The 16,888-nt window shown below is 36.5% G+C and overlaps 2 protein-coding genes across 2 annotated transcripts; one reads left to right on the top strand and one right to left on the bottom strand.

Moving 5' to 3' along the window:
* Positions 1 to 122: 122 nt before the first annotated feature.
* On the top strand, positions 123 to 6,714 carry LOC121901960 (tetraspanin-3). Its single transcript, XM_042419070.1, has 7 exons — positions 123 to 287; positions 1,325 to 1,516; positions 1,705 to 1,779; positions 3,612 to 3,713; positions 4,134 to 4,286; positions 4,407 to 4,490; positions 5,540 to 6,714. Exons 1-7 carry the CDS (start codon positions 225 to 227, stop codon positions 5,630 to 5,632), a joined length of 762 nt encoding a protein of 253 aa, XP_042275004.1. The 5' UTR covers positions 123 to 224; the 3' UTR covers positions 5,633 to 6,714.
* Positions 6,715 to 6,820: 106 nt separating this feature from the next.
* LOC121901952 (proline-serine-threonine phosphatase-interacting protein 1-like) lies at positions 6,821 to 16,678 on the bottom strand. The gene is made up of 15 exons (XM_042419057.1): positions 16,502 to 16,678; positions 15,762 to 15,862; positions 14,609 to 14,683; positions 12,882 to 12,916; positions 12,648 to 12,754; positions 11,883 to 11,945; positions 11,633 to 11,725; positions 11,078 to 11,123; positions 10,716 to 10,795; positions 10,373 to 10,471; positions 10,039 to 10,135; positions 9,775 to 9,871; positions 9,098 to 9,186; positions 8,487 to 8,602; positions 6,821 to 8,300 (listed from the first exon to the last, which is right to left on the bottom strand). Exons 1-15 carry the CDS (start codon positions 16,532 to 16,534, stop codon positions 8,169 to 8,171), a joined length of 1,263 nt encoding a protein of 420 aa, XP_042274991.1. The 5' UTR covers positions 16,535 to 16,678; the 3' UTR covers positions 6,821 to 8,168.
* Positions 16,679 to 16,888: the final 210 nt, after the last annotated feature.

Here is a 16,888-nt window from a genome sequence, read left to right as displayed (position 1 = left end):
GTGTGTAATGTGTTACACTGCTTCAGACATCCTCAGTTTGTTTTGAATGGTGACGTCATCGGAGCACATGACCGGAGTCTGTTGTTTGGGGTGTTTTCATTGGTCGAGTCCAGAAGAATCTGCACAGCGGGGCAGGACCGCCGAAGCCATTTTATTATTATAACAGCAAAGGTGCAGGTGCATCAGTATTTTTTATATCTATAGTTTAAATTTTAGAGTCAACGATGGGGCAGTGTGGAATTACGTCATCCAAAACCGTCTTGGTTTTTCTTAATCTCATATTTTGGGTAAGCAACCGATAGATGTTTGAACAATGTGCAGCATCCCAGTGAGGCCAGGGATGAAGAACATTAGCAAGCGAGCAAACTGCGCCAGAGATTCGCTGCAGGCTGCAGGCTGGCGGTAATCTAGTTGCATTTTGAATAGAGCTATTTACGGACACAATGTCAGAGTTGTATTCACTGAGAGGTGCAGAAAGTGGACAAACAGAGTAATGCGAACAGTAGCCTGCTACACTGCGTCGGTAGCTGCCGCCCACAAGTTGTAGCTATGACGTTATGCAGCAGTTGCAGCAGCTGCCAGCCGGGCTCAGTGGAGGCTGCTGACCTGCAGTGGCTTCAGAGTTTACATACCGTAACATATCACTATATCAACAGACCAGCAGAGTTGGATTAAAATATGCATATATATTGAAAACGGAAAGAGTAAACCGAGCTTTAAATGGTTAACCATATAATCTCCCAGGATATCTGAATAATAGAGACTTCAAGTGGCCCAGTTCACATTGCACCAGTATCTGTTGTATCCGACTCTGAGTCAAAAGTCATATTATTCAGCTGGAGCTAAAGACATATTTTTAAAATGTATAAAACTGAGCAGAGTTTTTCAAATGCAATTTCCAAATTCTTTGTCTCTTGACCTTTTACTTTTCTATGGTTTTTATTTCTGTCTGTCTTTCAAATGTACTTGTACAACAAGGTGGTACCAGGTTTACAATTTAAGTATAGTAATTACAAATGTGAAGAAAAAGACAGAAATGATTTACACATCTCTACATTATTTACATTATACTAGAGCTGCATCGATTAGGCTAGTTGATAAATTGTTTCATATTATTATTATCATTATAACACTGCATAGTGTACTATAATGGAAGACAAACAAATCATTGCAAACAAATAATTTCCTAGACATAACAAAAGAATGTATATTGTGAGTTATACAGTAGTTTAACTATGTAATGGTAATGGTGCTACCCAAACACATCTGTCTCTCTCTGTCTTGTGTCTGTCACTCATTCCTGTTTCTCTGCTTCTCTCTGCAGGCTGCAGCTGGAATTTTATGCTACATCGGAGCCTATGTGTTTATCACATATGACGACTATGACCACTTCTTTGAGGACGTGTACACTTTGATTCCAGCTGTCATAATAATAGCTGTCGGGACTCTTCTATTTATCATTGGCCTGATTGGCTGCTGTGCCACGATACGTGAAAGCTCCTGCGGTCTGGCAACTGTGAGTATTGACTTGAACCATTAAAATTAGATGAATGTAGAAGAGGGACTTCAAAGATAGGGAGCTCAAGGAAGACATAAAACAGTATACGAAACTGAAGAAACTGTTAATTTAATTGCACTGAAAAATAATGATAAGTATTTTGCTTCTATTTCACCTTGTTAAAGGATCTCTTTTTGTCTTTTCAGTTTGCTGCCATTCTCCTGCTGGTATTTGTAACAGAGTGTGTCGTGGTGGTGCTCGGCTACATATACAGGGCAAAGGTAAACACCTCACCCTAACTGGTCTGCATGAGTGTGTCAGTCTGCCCCTATTCCACAAGAAAAGTTTAATGAAGTGGGTGTAAGGTTGCGTTTTCAACAGTTGGGTTCCAGATTAAAAAAGAGGAACATACGTTATATTGTACAATATAATAATATCTTTATTTATATAGCACTTATCAAAACAAAGTTACAAAGTGCTTCACATAGAATCGCATAAAACACACACAGCAATAAAAGAATAAAAGTGCTAAACAAACAACGTAACAAAAACTCAGCCTCAACAGATAAAGATAGTAAAACCCATAAAACAGTATAAAACTGGAATCAAGCTAAATCACGGAAGGTGGTGCGATAATAGTACATTTTGAGCTTTAAAAGAAGCCACTGACTCAGCTAGCCTTATGTCCTCGGGCAGTCTGTTCCAGAGCCATACTGTCCCCCTCCAGCCGAGAGTCTGGGACAGATAGAAGGCCCCTGCCCAAGGATCTCAAAGTGTGAGCAGGATCGTACGGGGATAAAAGATCTGAGATATAATGAGGAGTCAGGCCATTTTGTGCCTTGTAAGTAATTAAAAGAACCTTGAAATCAATTCTAAAATGTACTGGAAGCCACTGTAAAGAGGTGAAAACCGGGGTGATGTGCTCAAACCTGTTTACTCCGGTTAAAAGCCTGGCAGCTTAGTTCTGTACTGTCTGTAGCCGGTCTATGGTTTTTCTGTTTAGGCACATAAAAAAACTGTTACAGTAATCCAGGTGTGATGAGATAAAAGCATCTAAAATGGTTTCTGTATCTCTAAAACTTAAAATAGGTCAAATTCTGTTGATGTTCCTTAGTTGGTCAAAGCATGTTTGAATAAGTTTTTAAATACGCTGCTTAAAGTTTAAGTTAGAATTGAACAAGATGCCAAAACTTCCAGTAGATTGCAGTATTTGAATCTTGGTATTACTGGAGCCAATTACAAGGATTTCTGTTTTTAGTTGAGTTCAATTGAAGGAAATTCTTAGACAGCCAGTTTCTCACATCTACTAGGCAATCCTGTAAAGAACTCAGCATACTGTGGTCAGTGGGCTTAACAGAGACATACAGATATGTGTCGTCAGCATAACAGTGAAAGGAAACATGTTTACGAATAATGTGACCTAATGGGAGCATATAAAAAGAGAATAAGAATGGTCCCACAATTGACCCTTGAGGTACCCCATACTTGACTGTAGAAAATGAAGAGACATGGTTTTTAATGGAGACATAGAATTTTCTGTCTGAAAGATAGGACTTGACCCAACTCAGTGCAGTACCCAATATGCCCAACCATTGCCTCAGCCTGTCTAATAAAATGCTGTGATTGATAATGTCAAAAGCTACACTCAAATCAAGCAGTACAAGAATGGCACACACGCCAACATCATTGGTCCAATATATGTTTTAGGAGAATTATAGTCAATGTTCTTAAATCTTTGTAAAAGGTTGAGATTATACATTTATCGTGTATGTCTACTTTGAATTGTTTGTTGGAGGTTGAAGAAAGAATTAATACAGTTAATAGCATGTACAGTTTACATTTTAGTAAAACATAATTTATTTTTGTACTCTCTTTTGTTTTTGTTTTTTTTAAAACTTCCTTTGCTATGATTAATTAGTGCTGATTTGTTTATCTGCATCCATGTATTACTAATCCCTTTAGGTAAGAGTGTCGCCTAAGGGCCTGCATTGAAATTAGTTTTATAATAATGTGAGAAACTGGTCTCACATACATATACATATCCCAAGAGATAACATCTGTAAATTGCAGTTCCTGAACAGGGATAGTAACAGCTGCTGTGTATTTGTTTCAGGTAGAAGATGAGGTGAATCACTCCATCCAGAAGGTTTACAATGAATACAATGGCACCAACACTGATGCGCCTAGCCGTGCTATTGACTATGTGCAGAGGCAGGTGAGAAAAAATATTGTCTGTCTAGCTGAAATTCAAATGTTTTTGGAGGCACTTGCCTTCTGGGATTCCTATAAAATAGATCATTTATAATGAGATGTGACACTGTTTAGATGTTGTCCTGCAACAGCTCTGTATACATGGTAACCTTCAGAAATATTTCAGACATACAGTATTTTCACTGAAAAATTTAACACGAGCACTCAAACAAAAAGTCCTCACTGTGTGTTCAATAATAATTATTTTTACATTTACTGTGAAACTATTGATGGTCGGGTCACCTTGAACACTTAGGTTTAATTTTAATTTAATTTTTTTCTATGGATATACAATTATTTAAGATAATAAATACATTTCGTATAGTAATCAGAACTCCAGACTCTGAAGATTTTCACTCATTGTCATTCATTGTCCTTCTCTTAGCTTCATTGCTGTGGCATTCACAACTACTCCGACTGGAGGAACACTCGCTGGTTTAAAGAATCCAAGAACAACAGCGTTCCAGTGAGCTGCTGTCAACCCAGCATCAGCAACTGCACCGGCACTCTGACTCGACCAGCAGATCTCTACCAAGAGGTACAAACAACAAGAGACTTAAAATATAAAATGTTCTGTGAGGTTATTGCTTGCGCATTTGTTATGTAAGACTTGGAATGTCAGTGAGCTTCTTTTAATGTCATTTATTTTCTGTCTTAGGGTTGTGAAGCTCTTGTTGTGAAGAAATTAAAGGAGATCATGATGTATGTCATATGGGCTGCACTAACTTTCGCATCTATACAGGTAAGGAGGGAAAATACAAAAAAAATGTTTTTAGTATAGTCCATCACTGCAAGCAACATAATGGGTTGGGCAGGTTTTAAACAAATCTTGGGTTTATATAGTATCTACAGTATCTAAGCCACTTATTTAGAAATTAGTACAAAGGTGAACAGTACCCAAATTGTCTGTTGTAAATGTCTATCAGATTTTGCAGTAATTTCCTGGTTCAATTACGACCTGTTTAGTTTAGTGTGGTTATTTTTGCACACGGTTTCCTGTCTTGTGGACACCATTTCTGCTGTCTAGACCTTAGTTTCAATTTAAGTGGTTTACAGGAAACAGTTGGTAGTTCTGATACAGAACTGTGGGTAGGTATAAACCTGTTTGATTGTCTGACAGCTGATGTTGCTGATGTTCAAATTGATTTTATTGTAAAAGAAAAACTCTGGCTTCTACAGACGCTATTATCCAAATCAAGGAGTGTATGTTTAAGGGAAAAGTTTACTAATACTAAAACTAATAAAGGACAACAGCCAGTATGAGTATTAAACACTGCACTCAATACATTGACATTAAACAGCTGACTCACCTCATCAAACACATGTAAGAGTCCTGCATTGAAACCAAGTCAAAATCATGTTTATTGGGAGCATAATTAAAGCTGCAGTAATCTCTGTCAGCACAACCATGTCTCTGTTGAGCCCAGAGCTGACAGCAGCTCTGACCTGATTGTGTCAAAGGATTTCTAGCGTGTTTAACAGCTCAGCATGGTTGCTGCTGACCAGGAAACCCCATCTCCCAAAGTGGTTACAAAGACAGCATGGTGAATCAATTTATATTACACTCAAACATACTCACCTAAACATACTATGTGCGATGTAAGTGTGAGAAGATAATGATTTTTACATCATTAGCTTAACAAAATGATTTACCATAGTGACTGGCTCTTCTCATCCAAAACATTTCCATTCAGTGATTACATCTCATGCTGTTATTTATCTGCCAAGTTTGCTGGAGGTTAATGACTTGAATAACGTCTTTTCTTTCTTTCCTGTGCTGTCTGCCTGCAGATGCTGGGCATGCTCTGTGCCTGCGTGGTGTTGTGCAGGAGGAGTCATGACCCAGCATATGAGCTGCTGGTCACCACCAACAGTTATGCATGAAGGTCAATGAAACACTCAGAAAATCAAAGGAGCATCACCGGACATGTCCACAGTAGATTTCAGCTGTAGTTATATATAAGCTCAAGCACACCTTGCACAATTCATGATAAAGTAGCGAACACTGACGATATGGTTTGGGTGGGGCTTCAAGGGGAAACCAGTTATTTATTGACATGCTTTGTAAGTTACTGTTATTTTCACTGTTTCACTGTTTTCTTACAAATACTGAAATACTTACAAAAGCCAAAGTGCATACGGCTAATTGACATTTTTGATGTTGATGCTTTTTTTTGTTTTCATTTGATTGTGGCTGCATAAATATTGGGCTCATCCCCAGTAAGGATGATGAGGAGTAATGACGAGCTTATGTGTGATATTATGGTTGGGAGAGTTGTATGGAATGTATTTCTTTGTGTGCTAGTTTGCACTATGGCCAGAGCTCTGGAGATATTTCATGGTTGTTTAAATTCAAAATCTATGCTAAATAGAACTTGTACACTATTCCTAAGAACTCAGTCTGACCAGATTTTGTGAAAATGGACAAAAACTTTTTCTCATATAAAGAACAGATTCAGGATTTTTATCACTGTCTTAAATTGTTTTGTGCATCTGCTCTTATGTTTTGTCTCTCAAAGCCATTATTGGTAGAAAGAGTTTTTCATATTCACAAATATTCAGGTTGTGAATAATGTACATTCTGGTTTGGTGTCGATGTATTCTGAATCAGGCTTCACTACTGAGGTATTGCCAATATATAAATTGTGAGTCAGTCAACCTTTCAGTCTCCAGTGCTGTTAGTAGGAGTATTATCAATGTTAACTGAAGACGTGTGTATGTGTAGGTTCAGTTTGTCGCAATGTTTCCAGTCAGAGAATTCCTTCTGTCTAGTTTTAGTTATAAACCTGCTATAAAGAATTACAACTCATTGTTTTATACGTTTTTGTGAAAGTGCACCGTTTTAATATTTTTAAGCCTTTAAATTGACCCCTAGATATTTAGCTAGCGCCGCAAAAAAAAGAGAAATAAAATTATGTATAGATTGGAGAACAGGCAGGAAAAACAAATAAAGTCATACATTTCAACTTCACTGTCTAACTCTCCTTTCATTTCCATGGTTTTATGTGACTGTAAACCTTACCAATTAGATCATAGTATAATGATTAAGATAAAATATACATGTCTTTGAAACATATGGTGTAAACAAAATATGTGCCATCAGTTGATACTGTGACAGGTATATAAACTTTATTTCTGTATTTTGATCTATATTAACTGCAACCATGGTAGGCGATGGTCTTCTAGCGGTTAAAAAAACCCAGCCGACACACTGTATATTTACATAGTGCACATATAGTAACTGTCTGTTCTCTTTTATAACACACAAAGAACATTCAAACATTACAGACATAACCCGAGACAAAGTGTAAAACCAAAACAGGAGCACATTTTAAAGCCCAACATGCCACCAATCCTAGCTGAACTGTTGAAGCATCTTAATACATTCAGTGTTGTACTATTAATTTAGACATGCAAAATATAATTTATAAAAAAATAATGAACAGCAGTGATCCAAGGCAATTTACCACACTGCTGGGATCGCTGTTGTACAGACAGGTAGGTACTCATCTAATAAATAGCTATTTATGTCATTTGCACTTTACTTATTAGTAACTCCTAATTTATCACACCCAATACAGTGATTATGTTCAACACTGTTTTGTTTTTTACACAACTGGAAATAAATCAATTTATTAGTCACCTCTGTCAGTAGAGTAGCCAGCATGATGATATGATGATGACTAATCAAAGTTCGGGTGATTAATAAAAGCGTGATGTAATTGTTGTCATGCAGAACTTTGCTTGACTGGAATAGTTTTTCTAATATTACCAGTGTAAAGTGCAAATTTTCTTGTTTGTTCATCAAACTCAAATTGAAAATATGACATATTGACAGAGCAAAGTAATTAAAGTCATTAAAAAAATTTCGATCCAAATTTTCAACACCAGATGGCATTTCAGTCTTTAGTCCTGTGTATTATTGTAAGTATTAGGAGTAAAAACTATTAGAATCCCAGCTGTACAACACGAGGTAGAAGGGTTATACTTTAATATCCTTTTGTGATTAATCCACCAAGATATAATCCTGCTGATCGAAAGCAATGTGAATAAATAAGGGATGTCTGAGGAAGACATTACATAACATTTGTATGTGATTGCTGTAAAACTCTACTTTCTACTAAATTATGCTAAATTTACATTCACGTTCAGAAAAACTAATATTTTCTTGTATCTTATATCTAAGATTCTAAATAAAGGAAGCTTGACAAAGAAGTGTGTGTGTGTATGAATCTGTGAGTGAAGTGGCACGAAGTTCATGTCTTTGTAAGTTTGACACATGGTGCATATTTGCCTGTATATGTGTGGCCAGCTGTTAAACTTTTGAAATGAATGCATATATGCATTGCTCTGTGACTCTGTTTTTTCTGTCATTTATCTCTCTCTCTCTCTCTCTCTCTCTCTCTGTGTGTGTGTGTAATCAGAGTTTTCCCAGATGGTTTCCTGGCACCAGTCCAGTCAGCCCGTTCTTCTCCACTGTCCACCAGCCATCTTCTCCTCGATCCAGTACTTGGACCCGGTCCCCCCTAATTATATCCAGTTCATCCTCTTCCTGACCAGTCAATGTGAGCAAAGATGACAAAAGTTAGTCACAGATGGACAGTGCTAACAATCCTTTTTTTTCACAGAAATCATCATCAAACCTATCTACATCTCAGTAACATACAATCAGAGTGGCCTCTTGTCCAAATAATACTTAGTAAACAACTGTGTGACTAAATGATGCGCTCTTGATCACCTTTGCACTGTATGTATAGAGCACAACGTAGCTGTCTTCATCAGCTGAAACTGTGGCCAGTGAAGCTGCTTGTTGGAGGCCCGGGAAGGGTGCATACCCTCCATCAGAAGGCTCAGCTGAAGCCACAACAGAGAGCAGCACAGCAGACAATGTTAGCGTACAGTTGCATACAGTACATCATGTGACATTCAATTCCAATCATGAGTAATGTTTTTTCATTCATATTGTTATTTATTGTTACAAATCAATGAATCCCATTAAAGGTAATGTCTTTTGCTACACATACAGTAAGTTGAATATTACCAATGTATCACCTTAATTTTGTGTAATTTTCTTTAATTTAATTAAATTTTTCAATTTTGTTTTTTAATTTGATTTATTTTTTTGTTTTTTTTATTTTTTGCTTTATTTGTAAAACTATTTGAATTATAAAACTGTAAGTAGTAAAAAGGATCCACCAAGAGCACTAAAAAAGGCTGAAATGTTAATTGCACTCGACAATACTGTGTAAGATGATAAAACAACATATGGATGATCTTGTTTGTAAGTTCTCATTCAAAAGTACATAAATATAACTGTAAGATGATAAATGAGTGATATTCAGTACTCACACTCGCCAGTGGATGTCAGTGTTGATCGTGAGCTTTGGAGACCTTCAGTGTTAATCCTCCCAGAACTTCCGAGTAGGGGATCAGAGTGCCTGTGGGTTCAAGTAAGATATTTAGGATACACACAGGCCTAAAAACAATCTTTCAACTGCTTGTGGTTCTTTTAGATTAGATTCTCTTTTGTCAGGTCAAAATGAAAGAAAGAAGTGGTTTTTGTCTCAGGGAACCAAAAAGTGTTTTCATCAGCAAGTTTTTGTTTGTTTTTGTTGAGTAAGTATTTTTATTAGACCACAAGCCTCTGCTTGTTACTTCAAATTAGTGACTGCGTCATAATTCTAAAGATATAGAGGTGGTGTGTTTATCTCTAAGTTTGATGCCATATAGCTCACATCAGAACAACTGAGCACAGAAGTGTATTGGTTTTCCTCCCCCCTCTGCAAAATTGGTTTAACCCATCTCTGTTCTCACTCACTTCCCTTGTGAAATACGTCTCACACCTCTAGTTAATTCATATCAATAAGTTGCATAAGTTGTACAGTAGAATGATGCACCTGGAGGAAATGGCCATTTCGTGGTTACTGCCAAAACAACCTTACACTGCTCATGTGCTTAAACTCTACTGAGGATTTAACAATCCTGTCTCCTCTTGATTCCCACCACCCCCAGGTGGTTTGTCACACCTCCTCATTATGTCTTCTCTCCCTCCTGCAAATTGAGCTTGACCGTTGCTGTCCCCGGATGTCTCCTTTGGGTAGTAGCTCTCAAACACTATGGGCTCTGTGTGAAGAAATGAGAGTGAGAAGCTTTTTTTTGTTTTGTTTTTTTGAGAAACAAAGATGAGTATCACTTCCTGCCTGTTGGTCCATTGAAAGATAAAGGTTAGAAGATGAGTTGCTCTCTTATGCAGTTCTTTTGTGATGGCATTTTTTTTTCACTTCTCTCACCTGGTGGATTCCCTCCCGTCTTTTTCATCTCTATGAAGCAGTTGATGTCTGTGGTGATGTCACACTCTTCCAGGAGCTTCCTCACCTCCTCATAAAACTGATTAAACAAAAGGAGGAAATCAGAATTGTGCTGTTTTCTTGTTAGGCTCAGTTTAGTAAAATGTTGCCTATAACCTCAAAACAAACTCAAATAGTTCTTGAGGTGAGCTATAGTATTTCTGAATATGTGTCTTAATTTAAAACAAGCGTTCAAATGAGACATGCCCCTAAGATGAATCCAGGTGCTGTGCACAAAAGTCATTAAACTACATAAATAAAGAGGAGATGAGCTCACCTCATCGTCTTTGACACACTGCGTGGAGAAATGATTGCAATGGTCCCAGAGAGCACACCTGAGCATGCTGATGCGATCTCCCTCTAGTTGCTGGAATACCTGTAAAACATTCAGATATAACAGAATACTTGTATAGTTTGACAAAGTATGTCACAACTTCATTGTGAGTTTGTTACATTTTTAGCTTGCTCAATGCATGATAAAGTGGTCAGCAGCAGCAAGGTGTTATGAGCAGAGTCATAAATTGTGCAGATAAAAAGGTGATGTGGTTTGAGGTTCAGTGTGTGCTATTATAAGCTTGTGAATAGAGCAGTTAATGTGACATAAATATAGTCCACTGTACCTCACATGTGCTTTTGTGTGTTTCTTCCCAGTCCTGGCGAACACTTTCTAGCTGAGCAATGTTGGTAACGTACAGCTTCTCTGTGAGAGATTAGAAAATCATTTTTAGATAGTTATACTTACAAATCAACTCAAATTGAGCCCTTCCATTAAGTAGTCACTGTCAAACCTCTTTCAAAGTTTTTACAAGTCATTACATAAAATAGAAACAGAGATGTACAGTGCAGTGTTTCCATGAAGTTTTCTCTGAATTTGGATAACCAGTTGTAAATGTATTGAGAGGTTATATTAATACTGTAAAATACAAATATATGCTGGTTAAAAATAGAAATTTAACAGCTGAAAGATGATTCTGGGTCATACCTGCATCACTGGCTGCCTGTCTGCATTGCTTGGCCCTTTGACGCGCCTGTGAAACAAACAATGTATTACACAGGAAGCTACAGTGTGACAAACTCTGATAAGAACTTGTCACACTAGTCATTCAGAACATTAAAAGGACAATAGATTTTAGAAAAGCCTTTCATGAATATACAAAAGCTTAAATATAATCAGGGTCATTTGGGGAGTTTCCCAAGATTTAATTTACTTTAAAAGAGATTACAGATCACATGAACATATACTTCAGATAGTGTAGGTTGCAGAAAGTCCATCCACTAATGTTGCTCTTCTGTCAAGTGGAATCTTGTATTATATGAGCAGAATACACTTTGCTCTACAGGGCAGCCTCTAAAACCCATGAAGTCTGAATGAACTCCTCAGCCTCCGGCCTCAGCTCACACTGAAGTGATGGTCATGTTTATGGTGAGGTTGGGTACAAAAATGAAGGTTTAAATAAAATGCCTTAAAAAGTTTGCATTTGAATCCTTTTAATGGCAGGCCATTTCCACATCATTACTATAGTGAGGTATGTTGTACCTTTTCTGGGTGTTTGGTGGCAGCAGTTGTCTTCTCGACCCCCTGCTCTGCCTCATCCGCTTCCCTACACTTCAGCTCGTAGTTCCTCTTAGACTGAGAGAAACAGAAACAGAAAGCAAAGGTCACAGAGTGCCACTAAGGAAGGACTGTGCACTGTTTGCTGTTCACACCCATGATGAACATACAGTCTGCTATCAAATCAGTCACAATACAATCACGTAAATTACAGTAGCTCTGGTCGTTTTTTTACCTCCATGGTTTTCTTGAACAAAGAAACCTTTTTCTTCTGAACTTTCTCCATGATGCTTTCAAACTAAAAGGAAAAATATCTTGCATGTAATGTTTCCATGTACTGAATATAAGTATGAATATATAGGGTTGAACCAACACTTTTGTAACACAGTGTCAATGAAAACTGAATAATGTACAGATAAAGGCAAGGCAAGGCAAGGCAAGTTTATTTGTATAGCACATTGTAACAACAAGGCAATTCAAGGTGCTTTACACAGAGCATAAAAGGCATCAAGACAAAATATAAAAGCAACACAAGGCAATGTGAAGACACATTTAAATACAATTAAAAAGTTTTAAATTTGAAAGTAAAAAAGAAGCTAAAATAGAATAAGACCGATAAAACAGGAGAATAAAAGTTACAGTGCATTGTAAGATATTAAACCTAAAATTTGGTTTAATTAAAAGCAGTGGGGATAAAAGAGATGTGGTGATAATGTAAGCTTCACAGAGAGGATTTATTTCATGACTGTTGCATTGATTTGCATTACATTGATTTTTCAAGTGCACAAGGGTACCTATTAAACTGGTAGCTGAATGTAGTACAGCTATTAGACAGCTATTAGACAGGTATTAGTGTGTAACAACATTGACTGTAAAGATGTGCCAGCAGATAGAAAAGAAGTTAGTAAGCCATCAAACCTCACTTTAAGATTGTAACGGCAATCAAACCTCACTTCTATGTCTGTGTACAATAAGTTAAGCAACACAAGTTGCCCAGTACCTTCTTCCTTTGCTCTTTCTGACGGTCTCTGAATGTCTCAATCTTTTTCACCTCCTCTTTCAATACATCAGAGAGTTGGATGTGAAAGTTCCCGATGTTCTCGATTTCTGCAGCCAGAAACAGCAAATCAGAACAGCAAAATGAAAAAATACTTCACACAAATAAAACCAGTTGCAGTAGTATTAAGTGCTCTTATAGGACTATTCCACTGGGTAAATGACTGGATGAACTTACGTGTTTTTAATTGTTCGAAGGATGCTCTCAAAGTGCTGAAAAAATGCACAGAGATTGGAGGTGATTCAGTGACAGTCTGCTGTTTGTTTGCAAGCTAAACACATCTTTAAATTTAATTTAATAAAGAGAGAGTTTGTTGGTTCTCTAAGTGGTTTTGTTTACAATTCTTATGGTTCTTTTTTGAAGGATGAAGTGTTTGTTTTATATGTACTTTCCCATACTTCCACACAGTAAGTTACATATGGGACTAAAAAGGAACAATATAAGGTGTATAACAAAGTTTGATTTAGAAGATCTTTGACTTTATATAATATTGCAATTGACTTTGATATTTTAGCTTTGATATCATTTATGATTGAATGTGGCTTCCAGCATAATTTATTGTCTATTATTACCCCAAGAAATTTAATTTCAGACACTCTTCCAATATCTACTTTATTTATCATGAGTTTCTTGTTTGAGTTAGTGAAACGATTCTCAATTATTATAAATTCATTTTACTTAAATTCAGTATTAGTTTATTAGAATCAAATCAACTCTTTAGCATTTCTAGTTCTTTTCCCACTGTATCCAAAAGTTGTTCCACAACAAAATAAATTTGTATAATCTGCAAATAATATAGATTATAATATTTTGGAAACCTCACATGTAATTTGATATTTATTATTGTTGTTTATTGAGAGTTTGCTGTAAATGTTTGCTGTTACTTTTATTGGTTATTCTTGTTTTGTTTTCTTACTCATATTTTTTATTTTTTAACATGTTTGAGATAAAAAAGTATTTCTCTATCTATAAAAGTATCTATCTGTAAACACAACTGATTGTATTACACATTTTTAAATTCACACAGGGCCATTGCTCAGATTGCTATTTTTGACCAATGTGATTCTCCCATGAACACACAGTCACAGCAGCTCCATGCAACTTAACTGTCTGACTGCTGGTGACTAAGCAGCTACACCAGAGCAGTTTGGACTAAACAAAGTATCACCAAGGCCCCACTGAGCACAATTGTTGCTCATTAACTTGGCCCACTTAATACTAGACAGCAAGTAGATTAAAACCTATCAACATCCAGACCTTTTTTACACTTATGGAAAGCTTTTAACATTGTGATAACACTAAATTGATGTTACCACAAGGGCATGTTTTTTCTATCACATAGAACTTGTCATAAAATGTTTCTGTCTTTGATACTGCACCTATCTTTCTTAAAAAATCTCACATAAACCTCTAGAAAGCTTTTTGGTTTTAATTTCCCAAAACGTCCCCTTAAATCATAGAGTTAGAGTAAGGCCATTTGTGTATTTTATTGTTGCTTTTAGAGTATAGTCAGCTCTGTGGTTGCAGGTGACAAAAACTCTATGTAAGAACAGGAAACTGCCAACACATGATGATCTACTGTATTCTTAGAGGGGAGCTGCCTGCTGCAGTAGATAAAACACATACAAAGAGACACACACAGTATCTTTTTTTCACTCTGTCTCAGACACAGAACTGTGTGTTTCCTCTAAAAAGAATGACTCATAGGCGCCTGACTAAATATTTCATGTTGCAGGTCAGTCTCAAATAGCATTAAAAGTGTCTTTCATTCACCTTATTGTTTTTTGAAAAAAAAGTGCAAGTTTTCCAAACTATAATGAATTATCTTTTAATCTATATTCCATTATTATGTACTTATGTTCACATGGTAAATAATACTGAATATATGGTGATGAGGTATTTACCTGATCTCTGTGTGTCCTCCAGCTTTACGAGCAATAGTCACCAGTTCCTTCCCATACTTCTCCTCTGCTAGTGCCCTGTGCATTATGAACAAACAGGCACATCATTCAGGATATGTGTGTCAGTGTTTAGTTATAAAACTGCATAAAACTGTATATGCCATATTTGTCTTCTAACGAAAGGGACATATTATGCATTGACTTGGCATGCAGATAGAATCACAGCACATGTCATGGTTTTGCTCTGTCGCACTAAGAAACTCTGACTTAGGTTTATTAGCCAGAACATCACCATTTAACAACAAGAACCACTTAATATTTTATGTTATTACAGATTAATTTGGTAGAATAACCAGTCAGTGTTATTTTTGTGACTGATAAAATGTCCGTCATTGGTCTGACCCATCATTTGTTAGATTTGGTTACATCATAAGTTTAAACTGGTATGAATCTACTTACTAACTTACTATATTCTTTATCCAGGTAATCAGTTAATGGTGATGCTGAATATTTGTACCTCTGAGACACAACATCTTATAGATGTTGGTTGCTATTTTGGATCTAGTAAAACACATTTTAAAGTCATTCTTTGCACATCAGGAATACATGAAATTGCCAAACACACTAAACCTTAATTTAGGAATCTGTCAAAAATCAGTTAAATTGTTACTCTACTGCCATGAAAAAGAGTGACGAGACTATTTGTTAAATCAAATTAACACTAGTATATATTTTCTCAAAAGTTCATTTGAAGAAATTATCATCCAGGCCTCATATTGTTGAGGGTTGCGATTAAAATTTATGTTGTCTTAAGATAATAAGACTCTAGAGGCCACAATTCTTTGCAAAGCACACAGGGCATACAGTGGTTTTTGCATTCTGTGATGAACTGTTCGTTGCTAGGAACAGCTATATTTAGCTGTAGCTGAGTACGGTCTTGACCTGCTCTATGTGAAAAATGCCTTGAGATGACTTTTGTTGTAATATGGCGCTATATGAATAAAAATTGATTGATTGAATTGATTGAATTATGTTTATATTTATCATATTGTGTCATGGTATTAATTACACAACAATCACTGAAATAAGTGAGGTGCATGGTTTCAAGAATTTCCAAAATTCCCTCGTGTTAATGGTCGGTTTTGGTTTCAGCTACCTCATCTTTAAAAGTTCCTCCATATCTTTGCACATTTGCCTTCCATCTCGTAACCTCTGGATTACAGCATCATACCCGGCATGACAAGTAAAATCAGTCCCCTGTATGGAGAAAACAGAGGAAAAATTGCAGAAAAATACTGCAATGAACAACATTGTGCAACAGTTGTTGCAACATATTCCTTGAGTCAACCCTGGACTCACTATGTGGTGAAAATGCAGAACTGGCACTTGTAGTATATATCTGACATGGCTACATACTCAGTACTTCATCAAACTGCGTCTTATGTAAAGAGCAGATAGATTGTCAAATAAGGCTTCAAATGCAACTAATGGCAGTTCAACACATTATGGCTGAAGGACTTGCAGCACAGATTAAGAACTGTTCGTGGAGTTCATGATAAGTATGCAACTCACCAGTACTTTCTTAGTTATGTGATATAAGATAGCCGGAAAAGAAAAGCCTTTTTTTCCTTTCAAATATACTATAATATACTGTAGATACCAATGACATGTCTGTCACAGGCAATGACAATCTAAGTTTTATTTTGTTTTGCAGGTACTTTATGATCTGAATAATGAAGAAGTTAGATTGTAGCTTACTTAGCATGTGAATTCAATATAAAAAAGAAGATACATTATTGCATGATGATGAAGATAACCATGATCTTTTTCAACAGGATCAACTTCAGCAAAGCATGAGACCGGCATAAGATCACCATGAGACAAAAATAGACTTACCCAGAAAGCATTTTTAAACATCAAAGGTGCCATCTCTGCTGTTACTTCCTTGAAATTCACACAGTTGCTTTCCTCAGTGTGAACTTTCCCCTCACAGCTTTTCTCACAAAATAAACGCTTACCAACTACTAAAATAAAGTTGTCAAACCTGGGATACTTGACCAACTAAACTGTGTTTAAAACCTTGAGTTCCCCAAGCGCCAGTGAGTCATTTTGAATGAGGAAGAGCTTCTGTCCCATGATGTCACTGACCACAGTCAGCTCAACCCCTGTGTGAAACAGCATATCTTTCATGAGCATTTGTTGGTTATACTGAACATGTTGTTTAAAGGTGATAGAAAATATCATCACATAATTTGAATATACCTGCTTGGATAATGTCTGTGA

This window comes from Thunnus maccoyii, chromosome 1 (assembly GCF_910596095.1).
Source record: "Thunnus maccoyii chromosome 1, fThuMac1.1, whole genome shotgun sequence".
NCBI classification, from domain to species: domain Eukaryota; kingdom Metazoa; phylum Chordata; class Actinopteri; order Scombriformes; family Scombridae; genus Thunnus; species Thunnus maccoyii.
Note: the sequence above shows the minus strand (reverse complement) of the source record. Positions and strands in the feature narration are given on the sequence as shown.